Below are 12,591 nucleotides of genomic sequence, written 5' to 3'. Positions count from 1 at the left end.
GGTGATACACGGGAAAATTACAACTAATGTAACTTATGGACACAGTTAACAGTAATATTGTAATATTTTTGCAGCTGTGGCAAAGAAAATATTATATAAATTCTCAGGGACAACAATAGGGCTATGGGATTTTTCCTTTTGGAGTAATGAAAACATTCTAAAATTGACCGAGTTAATGACAGCACCACTCTGTGATGAAAATGAGAACGCCACTGAGTTTACACTTTGAATGGATTATACAAAACATGGAACTGTATAACACAGGGAATCCAGTGGTAGAAGATGGACTATGACTAACAGGAAAAATATGAGAATGTTCTCTCATGAGCTATAACAAATGTATAATACTAACACAGGGTGTTAATAATTGGGTGGACTGGTGGTGGGTTGGGAGAAAAATAAACCAAATTTAAGATATTGGCTATAGTTAGTAGTAATGTTTTGACAATGTTCTTTCATAGTTTTTAATAACTGTTTCACAATAATGCAAGATGTTGGTGTTAGAGTAATGTATGGGAGCCCTGTATGATGATATGTATGTTTGTTTTGTAAGTTCACAACCTTTGTTCTACACTTATTGTTTATGTAATAATATGTTCATATATGAGTGATAAACTTCAATTTCTAAAAAGCTAAAAAAATAATAATTGGGTGTGTTGGGGGAAAATACACCAAATTTAAAATATGGGCTATAGTTAGTAACATTTTAACAATGATCTTTCATAGTTTGTAACAAATGTTTCAAACTATCCTTCTTTTATAAGGTCACAACTTTTACTATACACTTATTGTTTACATATGTTCACATATGAACGATAAACTTTAATACAATTTTCTTTTAAAAATTAGCATTTTCATCTATTGTCTTAAAATAATTACCTGGATTTTAATCTGAATCCTTTCCAAAGGCTGAGCAAAAACCAAGACCCCACCCACAATCAATTTCCCTGAACAGTCTGAGTCAGGGGTGGACAATCTTTAATTAGGAAGGTGCCACACTTCTCATCCATTCATGGAGGTGGTAGCCAGAGGAGTTTTGCCATCTATAATACTCAAGCATCCCCCTTTAAAAAGCAAGCATCGTGAGAGAAAAGCCATTTCTTAAACCTATTTTCAGGTAACACTTTTTTGAGCTGTTACCAATTTAAGAGATTAGCAACTAAGGGCAATGGATTAAGAGAACAGCATTTACAGAGAGAACAGAGAAGAGCAAATGCCTGCTTGCAGGAAAGGGGATGACAACAAAGACAACTGGACATATGAGTGCCTGGTTTGCAAAGCCTCCTGCAGCCCAGGCCACCCGCCAGGAGTAGGCAAGACATTTCATCACAAGGGCAAGGACAAGGCCTCTCTCTGGGCCTAATCTTCCCTACAGGAAATGTGGAAGCCTGTCAGAAATGCTTTCTGTTTCAGAGAGAAAGGGAACACGTGGCTCGCAAGTGACCACAGGGCTACATTCCTTTGGTTCCGTATCAGCTCTGGCATTGCACAATAACAGAGTGCCAGGGTTTTACAAACTCAAGATAAATAAGAACTCTTGCAGCCACAGCCAGCAGCTTATTGTAGAGCCCTACTCCACCTCGGCCTGTGATGGTTTCTACACCATCCAGCACTGCATTTAACTGGCTTCAAGTTTTAAAGTTAAAACAGGACACAGGAATGACTGATTTAATATGAAGTCTTAGGAACTAGGGGTTGGAGATGGGCAGATCCCCGGACTCCACCCATTAGAGAGATTGGGGTGGGGTGGGGCTTGGGGCAGGGAGCAAGATACCAGAACTCTGCTAGGCTGTGAATTTACAGAAGCGTTTCAAAACCAAGCTGATTTCTAACAGTCTGCTAAGGTAGAGATGGTATCTCAGAAGAGTGTCAGATGGTTCTCCTCCTAAATCATTGTTATTCACTCCTCTCTGGGTAAAAAATGGCAGTCCTAAAAGTCCTTACCAGCTATGTGGTAATGGCAATTCTAAAACTCACTTCCCAGAAGGCCCCATAACGATGTTCAGCAAACATAGGACCCCTCCAGGCGTCCCCCACCCCACCCCTGAATCAACACGGAGGAGCCTGGGGTGTGGGTCCCGTACGCCACTAAGTGGTCTGCACAGGAGACAGGCACCTCGGGCCCACTGGGTGGGCTGGAGGCTGAGAAGGAAGATGTGCACAGGTGCATAGAAACTCAGAATGCAAAGAAGATATGCAGATACAAACCACAGAGTGTCAAACAAAGGATAAAGGGCTTACCCTTCACTTGTCTCTACCCACAGTGTTCAGATATTTATGGTCCACTTAGGAAACGATCATCAAACATGGCTGGTCTTTTCTTCACAGCCAAAGAGAACAGTCGTTCAAGATCTGGACAAGAGCTGTATTTCTCAGAGAGGCCCACGGAGGTCTGCAGCAAATGTAGATTCCTACAGCCAACCCTGGCCTACCAAATCAGAACCTCTAAGGGGTGGAACCTGTAATCTGCCTTTTAACAGAATCTTATTCTCCACACTAATTTTGAGAACGACAATTCTGACAGAGATGTTTCCCATTTAAACAAACAAACAAAAAAAACCTATCAGCATAATACCTCTGGGACATTTTAAGTGAGAGCTGTGTAAAGTTTAAAGCTTTAAAAACTGGAGCAGCAAGAGAAAATTTTGTCAACACCCGCGGGTCTGTTTTCCGAAGCAAAAGCATTCTCTGGTAAACACTTCCACAGAGAAGGCCTCTGAACAGTGAGGCACCAGGCCTAGCCTCTTCAGGGTAACACTGTCAGAACTTTCATATGACTAAAGTTCTTAAATCTGTGCCCCAACACAAAATAGTTAAATGTATAATTTAAGTATCTAAATAGAAGCAAAAATAGAATAAGCCTAATTTCCTACTAATGGATTAAGAAAATAAGAAGTAAATGTCATCAACTGCTGGGTTTAAAATAGTAAAATGTTGTTAACATGTCTAGAGAAGGTTCTAGAGCCAGGGCTGCCACTAACCAGCTGTGGAACTCAGATTTCTCACTGAATCATGCAGGCACAGGGCAGGCTGATTTCTGAAGGCCTCTCCACCTCTGACTCAGGACTAATGATCCTCAGCTCAAAGACACCAAGTGACTTACTTCCTCCAGCTTCAGGACCACTTAATGACATTGTCTTAATCACACACAGAACAGGTACAGGACAAGCTCCCTAAGGCCAGAGGCAGCGCCTTACTGGATTCTCATTGCATAGTTGCTCAATTCAAGTCTGTTCGTGAATGGCTGGCTAGCTGCAACAAATTTCAAAAATCAGGGCACCTCTCTGCAAGCACAGCTTCCTCTGGACATCAGAAAGCTGGGAAAGGAAATGAAAGCTGGGCTTGCTGCCTAGAAATAATTCCTATAATCCAAGAGCAACATCTCTGATAACACTGGCCTGCCCACCTCCAATCCACTGCCAGGCCTGTCATCTGATACTCACAGGATAAAGTTTAGGCTTGGGGGGAAGAGGGCAGGGGTCTGTCCAAGAAAAGCCTGTTCTCTCCAGGAGGACCAGCCCAGAAAATGGGCAGAAAAAGAGGAGACGAAAGGAGCTCAGCTCTAGAAACTCACCCTTCTCTACCAGATCCCAGTTCTGCCACACAATCTCTGCAAAAATTAGGCAAACAGCCAAGTATGCAAACTCATCAAAAGATGCTGACTTCCATCTGATTGGGAGCACATCTTGCTGACACAAGAACTTCGTCTTTAAGAAGCTATACAGGGAAGCGGACTTGGCCCAATGGATAGGGCGTCCCCCTACCACATGGGAGGTCTGTGGTTCAAACCCCGGGCCTCCTTGACCCGTGTGGAGCTGGCCCATGTGCAATGCTGATGCGCGCAAAGAGTGCTGTGCCACGTAGGGGAGCCCCACGTGCAAGGAGTATGCCCTGTTAAGGAGAGCTACCCAGCGTGAAAGAAAGTGCAGCCTGCCCAAGAATGGCGCTGCATACACGGAGAGCTGATGCAACAAGATGAAATAACAAAAAGAAATAGATTCCCAGTGCCACTGATAAGGATAGAAGCAGTCACAGAAGAACATACAGAGAATGGACAGAGAAAGCAGACAACGGGGCGGGGGGGGGGGGGGGCTGAGGGGGGGAAGGGAAGAGAAATAAATTAAAAAAATAAATCTTTTTTTAAAAAAGCTATACAATTATACTAAAACCTACCAACCTCCCTAGCCCCATCTTCTCCAGGGACTTTTTCTTGGAAATCTGCCATATAGGGCTCCCCAATTCTGTAATACCCACAGAAATTATCATACAAACCACAGATTTCTGGCTCTGGATCATATCCAAATCAGTACTTTAAATACAAGATCCCCCTCTCCTTCATTTACTATGGAAAGATTCCAGACCTCCCTTGGAATCAAAATATTTGCAGACGTTTGGTAATTACACCCAACACAAATATGGTATCTCTCCCAAGCTTTTTTTTTTTTCAAAACTCTTGCAATTCTTCTGATGATATCAAGTACCAAAGTATTTTTTCAAGTCTTCTTTACACTTAGTAAAAAAAAAATCAGCACAGTATTTCACTACTGTATCTAACCAGGAAGCATAATGCTTAGAACATGGTAGACATGCACCGCCCTTTGAGCATAAAACAAGAACACACCATACACACACCCCACAGAACAAGAGGGCATGAGGGCCTGAATCATTCATTCAGTCAACAAATACCTACTGAGCACCTAGCATGTGCCTGACATTCCTTTAAATCAAGGGTTCTTAACAAGGGGTTAATGAGCTTGAATTTAAATTCAAAAAACCATTATTCTTGTGGGGATGTATTGGTGCGGTGTGATATATTTATTAAATAATACACAGTATAGTGTGGACTTAGTAAGGGGTCCGTGGTTCTCATCTGAGTGGCAAAGGGGTCCACAGAACAGAAAAGGTTAAGAACCCCTGCTGTAAAGGATTCAACAGTGAACAACCCAGAAAAAATCCCTGCCCTGATGGAGCCTCTCTTCTAGTAGGACACAATGGCAGATGCTTAAAGACAGAAACAAGACTAGACTTGAAATTGGAGCTAAACTAAAATACACAGCAAATATGAGAAACTAAATTCAGGGCTTCTTATGCTGCCTGGCATTTAACGAGTGATCATGAAAACTTCAGTTTCCCCAGGGACCATCTCAGTCCCATGCTTCTCAGAGTGCCTCACACATACAAGTACCTAGCGTATTTGCTGAACTGAGTTATCCAGGTAGAGTATTCAGCAGAACACTAACATCACAGCTTCCCAAGCCACCATTTCCACATTGCATTCACTCTATGAAAACAAGCAAAAACCCGCTGAGGACTCTCCCAGGTAGGATTTGGTAAATATGGACTCAAGTGTCATTTAAGAACCTACTACGTAAATGTCTACAAAAACCAGAAATTCCCAATCAAAAACCCTTCCTCTACCCCAAACTGAGAGTCATTTCTACAATATTAGGGTTCTTGTCTTTCTTTGAGAGAGGGAGGAAGGAAGAGGAGAAAGCAGGTTATTGTTCATATTTTATTCTAGCAAAAATGTGCACACAAAGACTGGTGGTGACTAGAGACCAGAGGGCTGTAACCCAGTGGCTGATGGGTAAAGGCACCTGACCAAGGACACTTGCCCACAGACCTAAGAAACCTCAGCGAGGTGGAAGTTGATATTCACACCTCTGCATCTAACACCTTCCCCCTTTCTCAAGAAGCAGTTTCCTTCAAGGGGGAAGGAAATTGGCAACAGGCATATGTACAAAGCAAGAGGGCATGAGAGGTCAACGAAGGCGGCCGTTGGAATGCTTCAGGAAAAGAAGTCCACCAAGGCTGGGCAGGCCCCGGCCACACAAGTCCCCCAGCCAGCTTCCTAAGACCATGGCACCCCAACACTCAGCATACCCAACCAGAAATAATAGTGCTCAGGAAGCAATGGTCCAAGATACTTTCTACTTTGCATTTATCTACTTTCAAAGCTGTTTGTCAGCACATAACAAATACTTCAACCCTTAAAACACAGGCAAGAGAATCCTCGCACACAGATAAAAACACTGACATGACCCAACCACGAGTTAGATAGGAAAAAAAAAAAAAAAAACTATTTGTATTTGTCAATCCCTAGTTAAAACTCTTCATTGGTTCTACTTCTCTTAGAACAAAGACCAAAATTCTGTCCATCTGTTCTCCCCTTCCCCCAAAGGCCCTCTCCCCTTCATCCCCAACTTCCCATCCAAGGACCTCACTCATGCTACTCTCTCCCTAGAACTCCACTTGACCTCCCCACTCCCCAGTTAATACCAACTCATCCTTTATATGTCAGCTCAAATGTCACTTCCTTAGGGAAATCTTTCCAACCCTCCCACCCAAAATTAGATCAATTTCTCTCTCTCTCCTTTCCAACTTCATAGCCCTGGTCAGGATTTGTTATATTTTCATTTTTAAAAATAAATACAGGTCTCCCCTGTATACAGAAGGCTCTACAGGGACAGGAACTGTGTTTGTCTCATTCTCTCTATATTCCCACTGCCTACTCACACACAGTAAGTAAATAAATGAATGATAAAAAGTCCCTGAGGCTGACACAAAAGTCACAAACTACTGCTCGAGGGCTATATCCAGCCCCTTGATTATTTTTGGATGACTTACAAGCTAAGAATGGTTTTTACATTTTTAAATGGTTGGGAAAAAAATCCCAAAGAATATTTTGTGACATGTGAAAATGATAGGAAATTACAATTTTAGAGTCCATAAATATTTTTGCTGAACACAGCCATGCTTATTCTGTTGTTTCAGTACTACAATGGCAGAGCAGAGTCGCTGCGACAGAAACCATATGGCCTGAAATGCCTAAAATATTTACTAATTGGCCTTTTATATATAAAGTTTTCCCACCCCTGGTATAATAGCATTTGCATTCCAGGATGTGAGCATGAAATACAGAAGACCTGAAAATGCGGGACAGACTGTAATCTCCTCTGGGGAAGGATGAGTCATATTCTTTCAGTCCTGATACCTGCAATGGTAGGAGTTAGCTGAATGGCAGCCACCTACATGACACGAGGCAAAAACACCTTTAATAAATCCACGCACTTGAGAAATCTGGCCAATCACTTCTTAAAGGTCAGAACCCACATGAAAACCAATGCTTACTGGATGACCACGTTCTATTCACTCAACAATGCCTTCCTGGGTGCTACTCTGTGCCAAGCACTGTTGTAGGAGGTAAGGTTACATTCAACAGTAACTCACGGAGCTTCCACTCTGGTGGGCAGAAAATAGGGTGGAGACTCCCCTAAAAAGAGGCCCCCGTCAAGGCAGTGGGAGGTGGAAAGCCACAGGTGGTATATCACAGGTATGCCACATCCACCTCTGAGGGACTTACTAATTGGGAAGCCGTGGCAAGCCCAAGAAAAGTTAAATCCCCAGAAAAGACTTAAAACAATACGTCAAGAACCCTGAGTAGATGGCCCAGCGCAGCTTAACCAGGAAGTTGGGTCACCACATCTACTTTGTACTGAACCCACTATGAATACTGAAGCTAGCAAACGTTTATCACTAAGCTGTTCCAACACCAGAGAATGTGCATCCCTCCCAAAAAAAGGGGCGAAGAGTAGGACTGCTTGACTGCTCAGTTAAATTGTGACTCAGAAACTAACATACATGGGCATTTGAGCACCAATGCCTTCAAGAAAGGGAGCAAAATCAATCTGTCGTGGTCCGAGGAAACTCGTTGCTCTTGAGAGAGCAGAGATGTGGCAGAGCAAGGGTTGATCAACTTTTCCCCTCAACAGTCACGTACTCTCCTTCCCCTAAGGGCCAGCTCACTCCTAAGCTGCCTCCCATGCTCAGATCCCAGCAGAGGTGGGTTAAAAACCCGCGGCACCCCTTCTCTCTCTCTCTCTCTCTCTCTCTCTCTCTCACACACACACACACACACACACACACACACACACACCAGGAAGCGTCAATCTCTGCCTGATCCTTGTAGCGGTTTCTGAATGTCCAATAATCATCCTGGTTGAAAAAATAAAAATAAGGCAGTAAAATGTTGCTGGTGCTTTCTTACTGCACAAAATGGGAAGAAATCAAATTCAGTTAAGGGAAAAATCACCACCTTACCTAATCCAGAAGATTTGATGTCCAAAGTCAACAAAAGGTAGACTTGTCAGGACAAATAATACAATTAGATACTCTGCATTTTGGACATTGACTGGAGCACTCCTACTTTCAAAGGGGGTCTGACTCTAGTTTCACTTCCCCTCTCTGGCCTTTCTCTCATGTGTAAAACAAAGGACTGGATTAGATCCCTGAGTTTAGAAATAGAGACGTTTACCAAGAAATTCCAATATCGGTTTTCATTAAGACTCAAGCAGTAAAACGTTTTGGAAAAGCCCAAAACCACATCTTCTCCAGAGAAGGCTGAAAGATGCTTTAAAATAAGAAACACATGATAATACAATAAGCAGATTGCTGAATTTTCTTTTGTTTTTCTGTCAAAAGAAATGGCATCTGTAAAATTATATACAACTAGTTGAAGTTTAGGCAGGCCTTAATCCTCACTAGCCTACAATCCCCTTTGAAAATGAAGGTCTCCTCTATGGTGGGACAGTCCTAAAGTGACGTATAAAAGTTTATGGCGGGGAGGGGATGTCAAGTAGTTGGGACCCTCCTATTACACGGGAAGTCCAGAGTTCAGTTCCCAGTGCCTTCTAAAGGAAACAAGCAAGACAGAGAGAGTTGGCACAATGCGCTGACACAATGAGATAACAATGGAATGACACAACAAAAAGACACAATGAGGAAAGAATGAAAGACAGAACAAGCAGGGAGCAGAGGTGGGTCAAGCGACTGGGCACCTCCCTCCCATATGGGAAGTCCCTGGTTCAGTTCCTGGTGCCTCCTAAAAAGAAGACGAGCACACAACAAATGGACACAAAGAGGAGACAAAGAACACAAACAATGCAGGGGGAAGATAAATAAATATAAAAAATCTTTTTAAAAAAATCTTATGGGAATCAATTCTTAAATTAGAAAGTCAGAAGGAAGATAAATGGCTAATTTACACATTTACCAACATAAAATTTTTACTCCTACAACTCTAAAGGAATCACTACACAATGAAATCCATCCTTCTTAAAATGTGGTCCTACTGAGACCTATATCGCATCTGCTCCCTTCTTTTGGAAATCCTTGCCTATGGTTCCATCCCACTGTTTTTGTAAAGCAGACACTTGGTGTCAGTATTCTATCTTATTCTGTGACTACTTTAACTTTACATATCAAAATAATCCTGCATAGTTGATAACCCATATGAAAATGGATTTCCTTTTTTAAAAGAAATATTCTGAATATATAAAAAGATGGATAGAATAATAAACACTGGTATACCATCCAAGCCAAGAAATAAAGCACTGCAAAGACAGTGGATGCACTAATTACACCCCCTCTCTTCCCACCAGATGTAACCGCCATCCGGCAGGTCTCACCACAGCATGCAGGTCTCCACACCCACCACACAGCATATATCCTTGAATGATCTCCAGCATTGTTTTGCATGATTTTCTTAATCTTTATATAAATGGTATCATTCTGTATGCAATCATTCTGTAACTTTGATTTTCTTGCTCAATGTTATGTTTATTAGATTTGTCTATGCTGACACACATACTTCTAGTTCCTTTACATTGACTGCTCCATAACATTCCAATATATGAATACACCACATATTTGGCCAAAGATTCTGCTTATTTTTTCATAAAGCTGCCATCTACTACCTACTATGAGCCAGCCATTTTCTGGGATCCTCACAACTACCCAACATGGAGGTTAAGACTTGACCAAAGAGGAAATGGGGATAGAGACAGGGTATAACTTGCCCACACATGTGAGTGGCAGACCTAGGCTACAAGTGCAAGTTCATCCATCCACCCTCTAAAGTGACACTCCTGACATCACGCTTCATAGCCTCACTTGTGTAGATACCTCCATTACCTGATTTTTAATTCTTTTTTAAACAATTCCACAGGAAACTTATCTGGCAGTCCATGTGTACATGAGGACAAGCCTCTGCGTTTGGCCAAAGTTCCTCTGTACTCACTACAGTCGTTCAAAGTTCATTCAAAACACTCTCTAAATAAGCCTGGGATGAACCGCAACCCAGCTTGGCTTTCTTTGGAGAAACAGGCTGTCTACACTCACCTAGAGATGGGAAGGCAAAGCCTGGAGAACATGGGAATTAAACCCTGCAAGCAAAGAGCAGAGTCAGCAGGACCCCAAGAATGACTCTGGGAGCAGCTCCAGGTGCCATCAATTCTGGAGGTCATGGGACACTAAGCACAGCTGACTCTGCTTTCCAGTTGGCTGGTTTTGCCAAGAACTTTCATACATCCCAGCCCAGTCATGCCCAGTTTGCCATAAGGAAGAGAAGGGAGAAGGAGGATTGAGGGTGGAGAATCACAGCAACCAGGCAGGGAGCAAGGCAGGGAACAAGGCATAGAGTGAGGCAGCCCAGCTCTAGGCCAGAGCCCAGTGACCTAGATGCTCTAAGCAAGAGAATCCCTAGGAGATTATGGGGTCTAGTCCTCTAGGGACCACCCCAAAGAACAGCAGAGGCTTCTCCACCCCAGGAGCCAGGGCTCCTGACTCTAGTCCAATGTTTCTACACTAAATCCCTGACCTGCGTCTCTTGACAAAAGATTAAGGAAGCCTGGAATGAGTGAGGCATAACTGATCAAGGCAACCCCTTCTCACATCTCCCAGGCAAAATCAGGAGCAAGAAAACAGGCTCTGCCACTTACTAGGTGTGTGACCTTACTATCCCTGCCCACTTTAGAGGAAAATGCAGTGAATTATCTCTAAAGACCCTGGACCTGATTCATTCTGCCTATTGCACTAAATACAATATTAACTCAGTACTTTATACAGTATAATTCCTTTAAACCCAGTCCTACGAGGTAGCCCCTACTCTTATGCCCCATTTTCCAGAGAAGGCAGCTAAAATACAGAGATTAAGTCATTTGCCCAAGGTCACACACAGTAGTTATAAAGGGACCCGTGGGCAATGAAAACTTACAGTTATAGATGAATGGGCAGGTGGGGAAGAGAAGAGAGCATGGAGAGAGGGAAGACGACAATGGAAACGATGGGAACAAAGTGTCTGAGAAAAGGGGAGGGGACACTAGCATAAACCCAGGTAAAGGGCATGAGATGGGGACACGGGGTCGGAATCTGGGGCAAATATGGGGAAAGGAAGGCAGACCAGGGCAAGATGTGAGGAGGCCTTTGAGAAAGGGGTAGCGTGGATGTGGAAAAGTCCGATGGTCACAGCTAGCCCGAGCTGGGGGTTGGGGCAGTCCCGGAGGTGAAGGAAGGGGAGCCCGCTGAAGGATGTGTGGGCGGGATCCGGGGCTGTGGGGGAAAGGCGGGAGGAGGTTAGGGGGAGGCCGGGGGAGGGCTGCGGCGAGCTCGCGGTCCCACCTTAAGCACCGTGACAGCTCCCGCGCTGTGCACCTGGAAGTGCGCGGGGGGCTCGGCGCCGGACTCGGCAGCCTCGTCGGGGCCCTGATAGCTGAAGCAGGCGTCGGCGATGTCCAGGTGGCCGAGAGGCAGCGCGTCCTGCGGGCTCTTGAAGTAATAGAGGTAGCAGCGGCGCGCGTCGAACACGAACCAGCGGCTACGGTAGCCGCGCAGCGGGCCCTTGCCCGACAGCTTCTGCAGGTACCCGCACAGCCGCGAGGGCTCCCGCCCGAGCCCCGCCCCAACCTCCGCAGCGCCCCCCGGAGCCGCGCCCTCGCCGCCGCCGCCGCCCTCCTCTGCCCGGGCTCCGGCCCCAGACATCGCCCGCCAGCCGGTGCGCGCCAACTGCCGGCGCCCCGGCCCCACGCCGCCACCGCCGCTGCGCCCCCTCCCCGCGGCCTCGCTGCTCCGCACGGCTCGCGGGTGCGCAAAGACGCCTGGGACTTGTAGTCCCGCCCCCGCCACACCCGCCCGGGCCGGCCCTGCCCGGCCCCCGCAGCGCCCCCGATGCCGGTTCGGGAGGGTGTCCTCACCGCTGCGCCTCAGCTCCCATCATGTAACGTGGAGTTCAAAACCCCCGCCCTGCGGGCCTGAAGGAAATGTTCTACTTTATCGTGGTGTGAGTTACACGGAAGTATGCATTTCTCACAACTCCTCAGACTGTCCACTGAAGACTGTGCATTTCATTGTATGCAAATTATACCTCAATATAAAACTTAGTTTTTAAATGTCTGCCCTGACAGACTCACAGGCTGATATTGTAAAAATGAGGCAAGATGAGAAAGCCTATTGCCAGGCACTGAGTGGGTGCTCAGTAAATATTTGTAGAATGCATGAATGAAAACCAAAACATTTCCCGCCTCTCCAGACTTCAGTTCCTTCATTGAACTAAACAAATTATTTATTGTGCGCCTTCTGGGTGCTGTTTCAGGTGCTGGGGGACACAGCAGTGAACAGGCCGATCACTTCCCTGCCCCCATGGAGATTATATTCTAGAGGGAGAGAGATAATACACAAATAAGCAGGTAAATATAATCTCTACTATGTTGTATAAATGCTGTGGCAAAGTTTAAGCAATTATTTAAATAATAATTC

The 12,591-nt window shown here is 44.8% G+C and overlaps 1 protein-coding gene across 3 annotated transcripts in view; it reads right to left on the bottom strand.

Annotated features, from left to right (window-relative positions):
• The window catches only part of TBC1D2B (TBC1 domain family member 2B), a 122,829-nt gene extending 110,950 nt beyond the window's left edge, over positions 1–11,879 (bottom strand). For 2 of the 3 annotated variants that reach the window (XM_058294598.2, XM_058294599.2), the window contains exon 1: positions 11,458–11,832. In XM_058294598.2, coding sequence (XP_058150581.1) covers positions 11,458–11,817 — 360 coding nt within the window. In that variant the 5' untranslated portion in view covers positions 11,818–11,832. Of the gene's footprint in view, positions 1–11,457 lie in introns of all 3 variants that reach the window. The other variant, XM_058294601.2, reaches the window with a different exon arrangement.
• Between the last annotated feature and the right edge of the window lie 712 nt (positions 11,880–12,591).

This window comes from Dasypus novemcinctus, chromosome 3 (genome assembly GCF_030445035.2).
Source record: "Dasypus novemcinctus isolate mDasNov1 chromosome 3, mDasNov1.1.hap2, whole genome shotgun sequence".
In the NCBI taxonomy this organism is placed as follows: domain Eukaryota; kingdom Metazoa; phylum Chordata; class Mammalia; order Cingulata; family Dasypodidae; genus Dasypus; species Dasypus novemcinctus.
The sequence above is the reverse complement of the archived record's forward strand: the minus strand, read 5'-3'. Positions and strand labels throughout refer to the sequence as shown.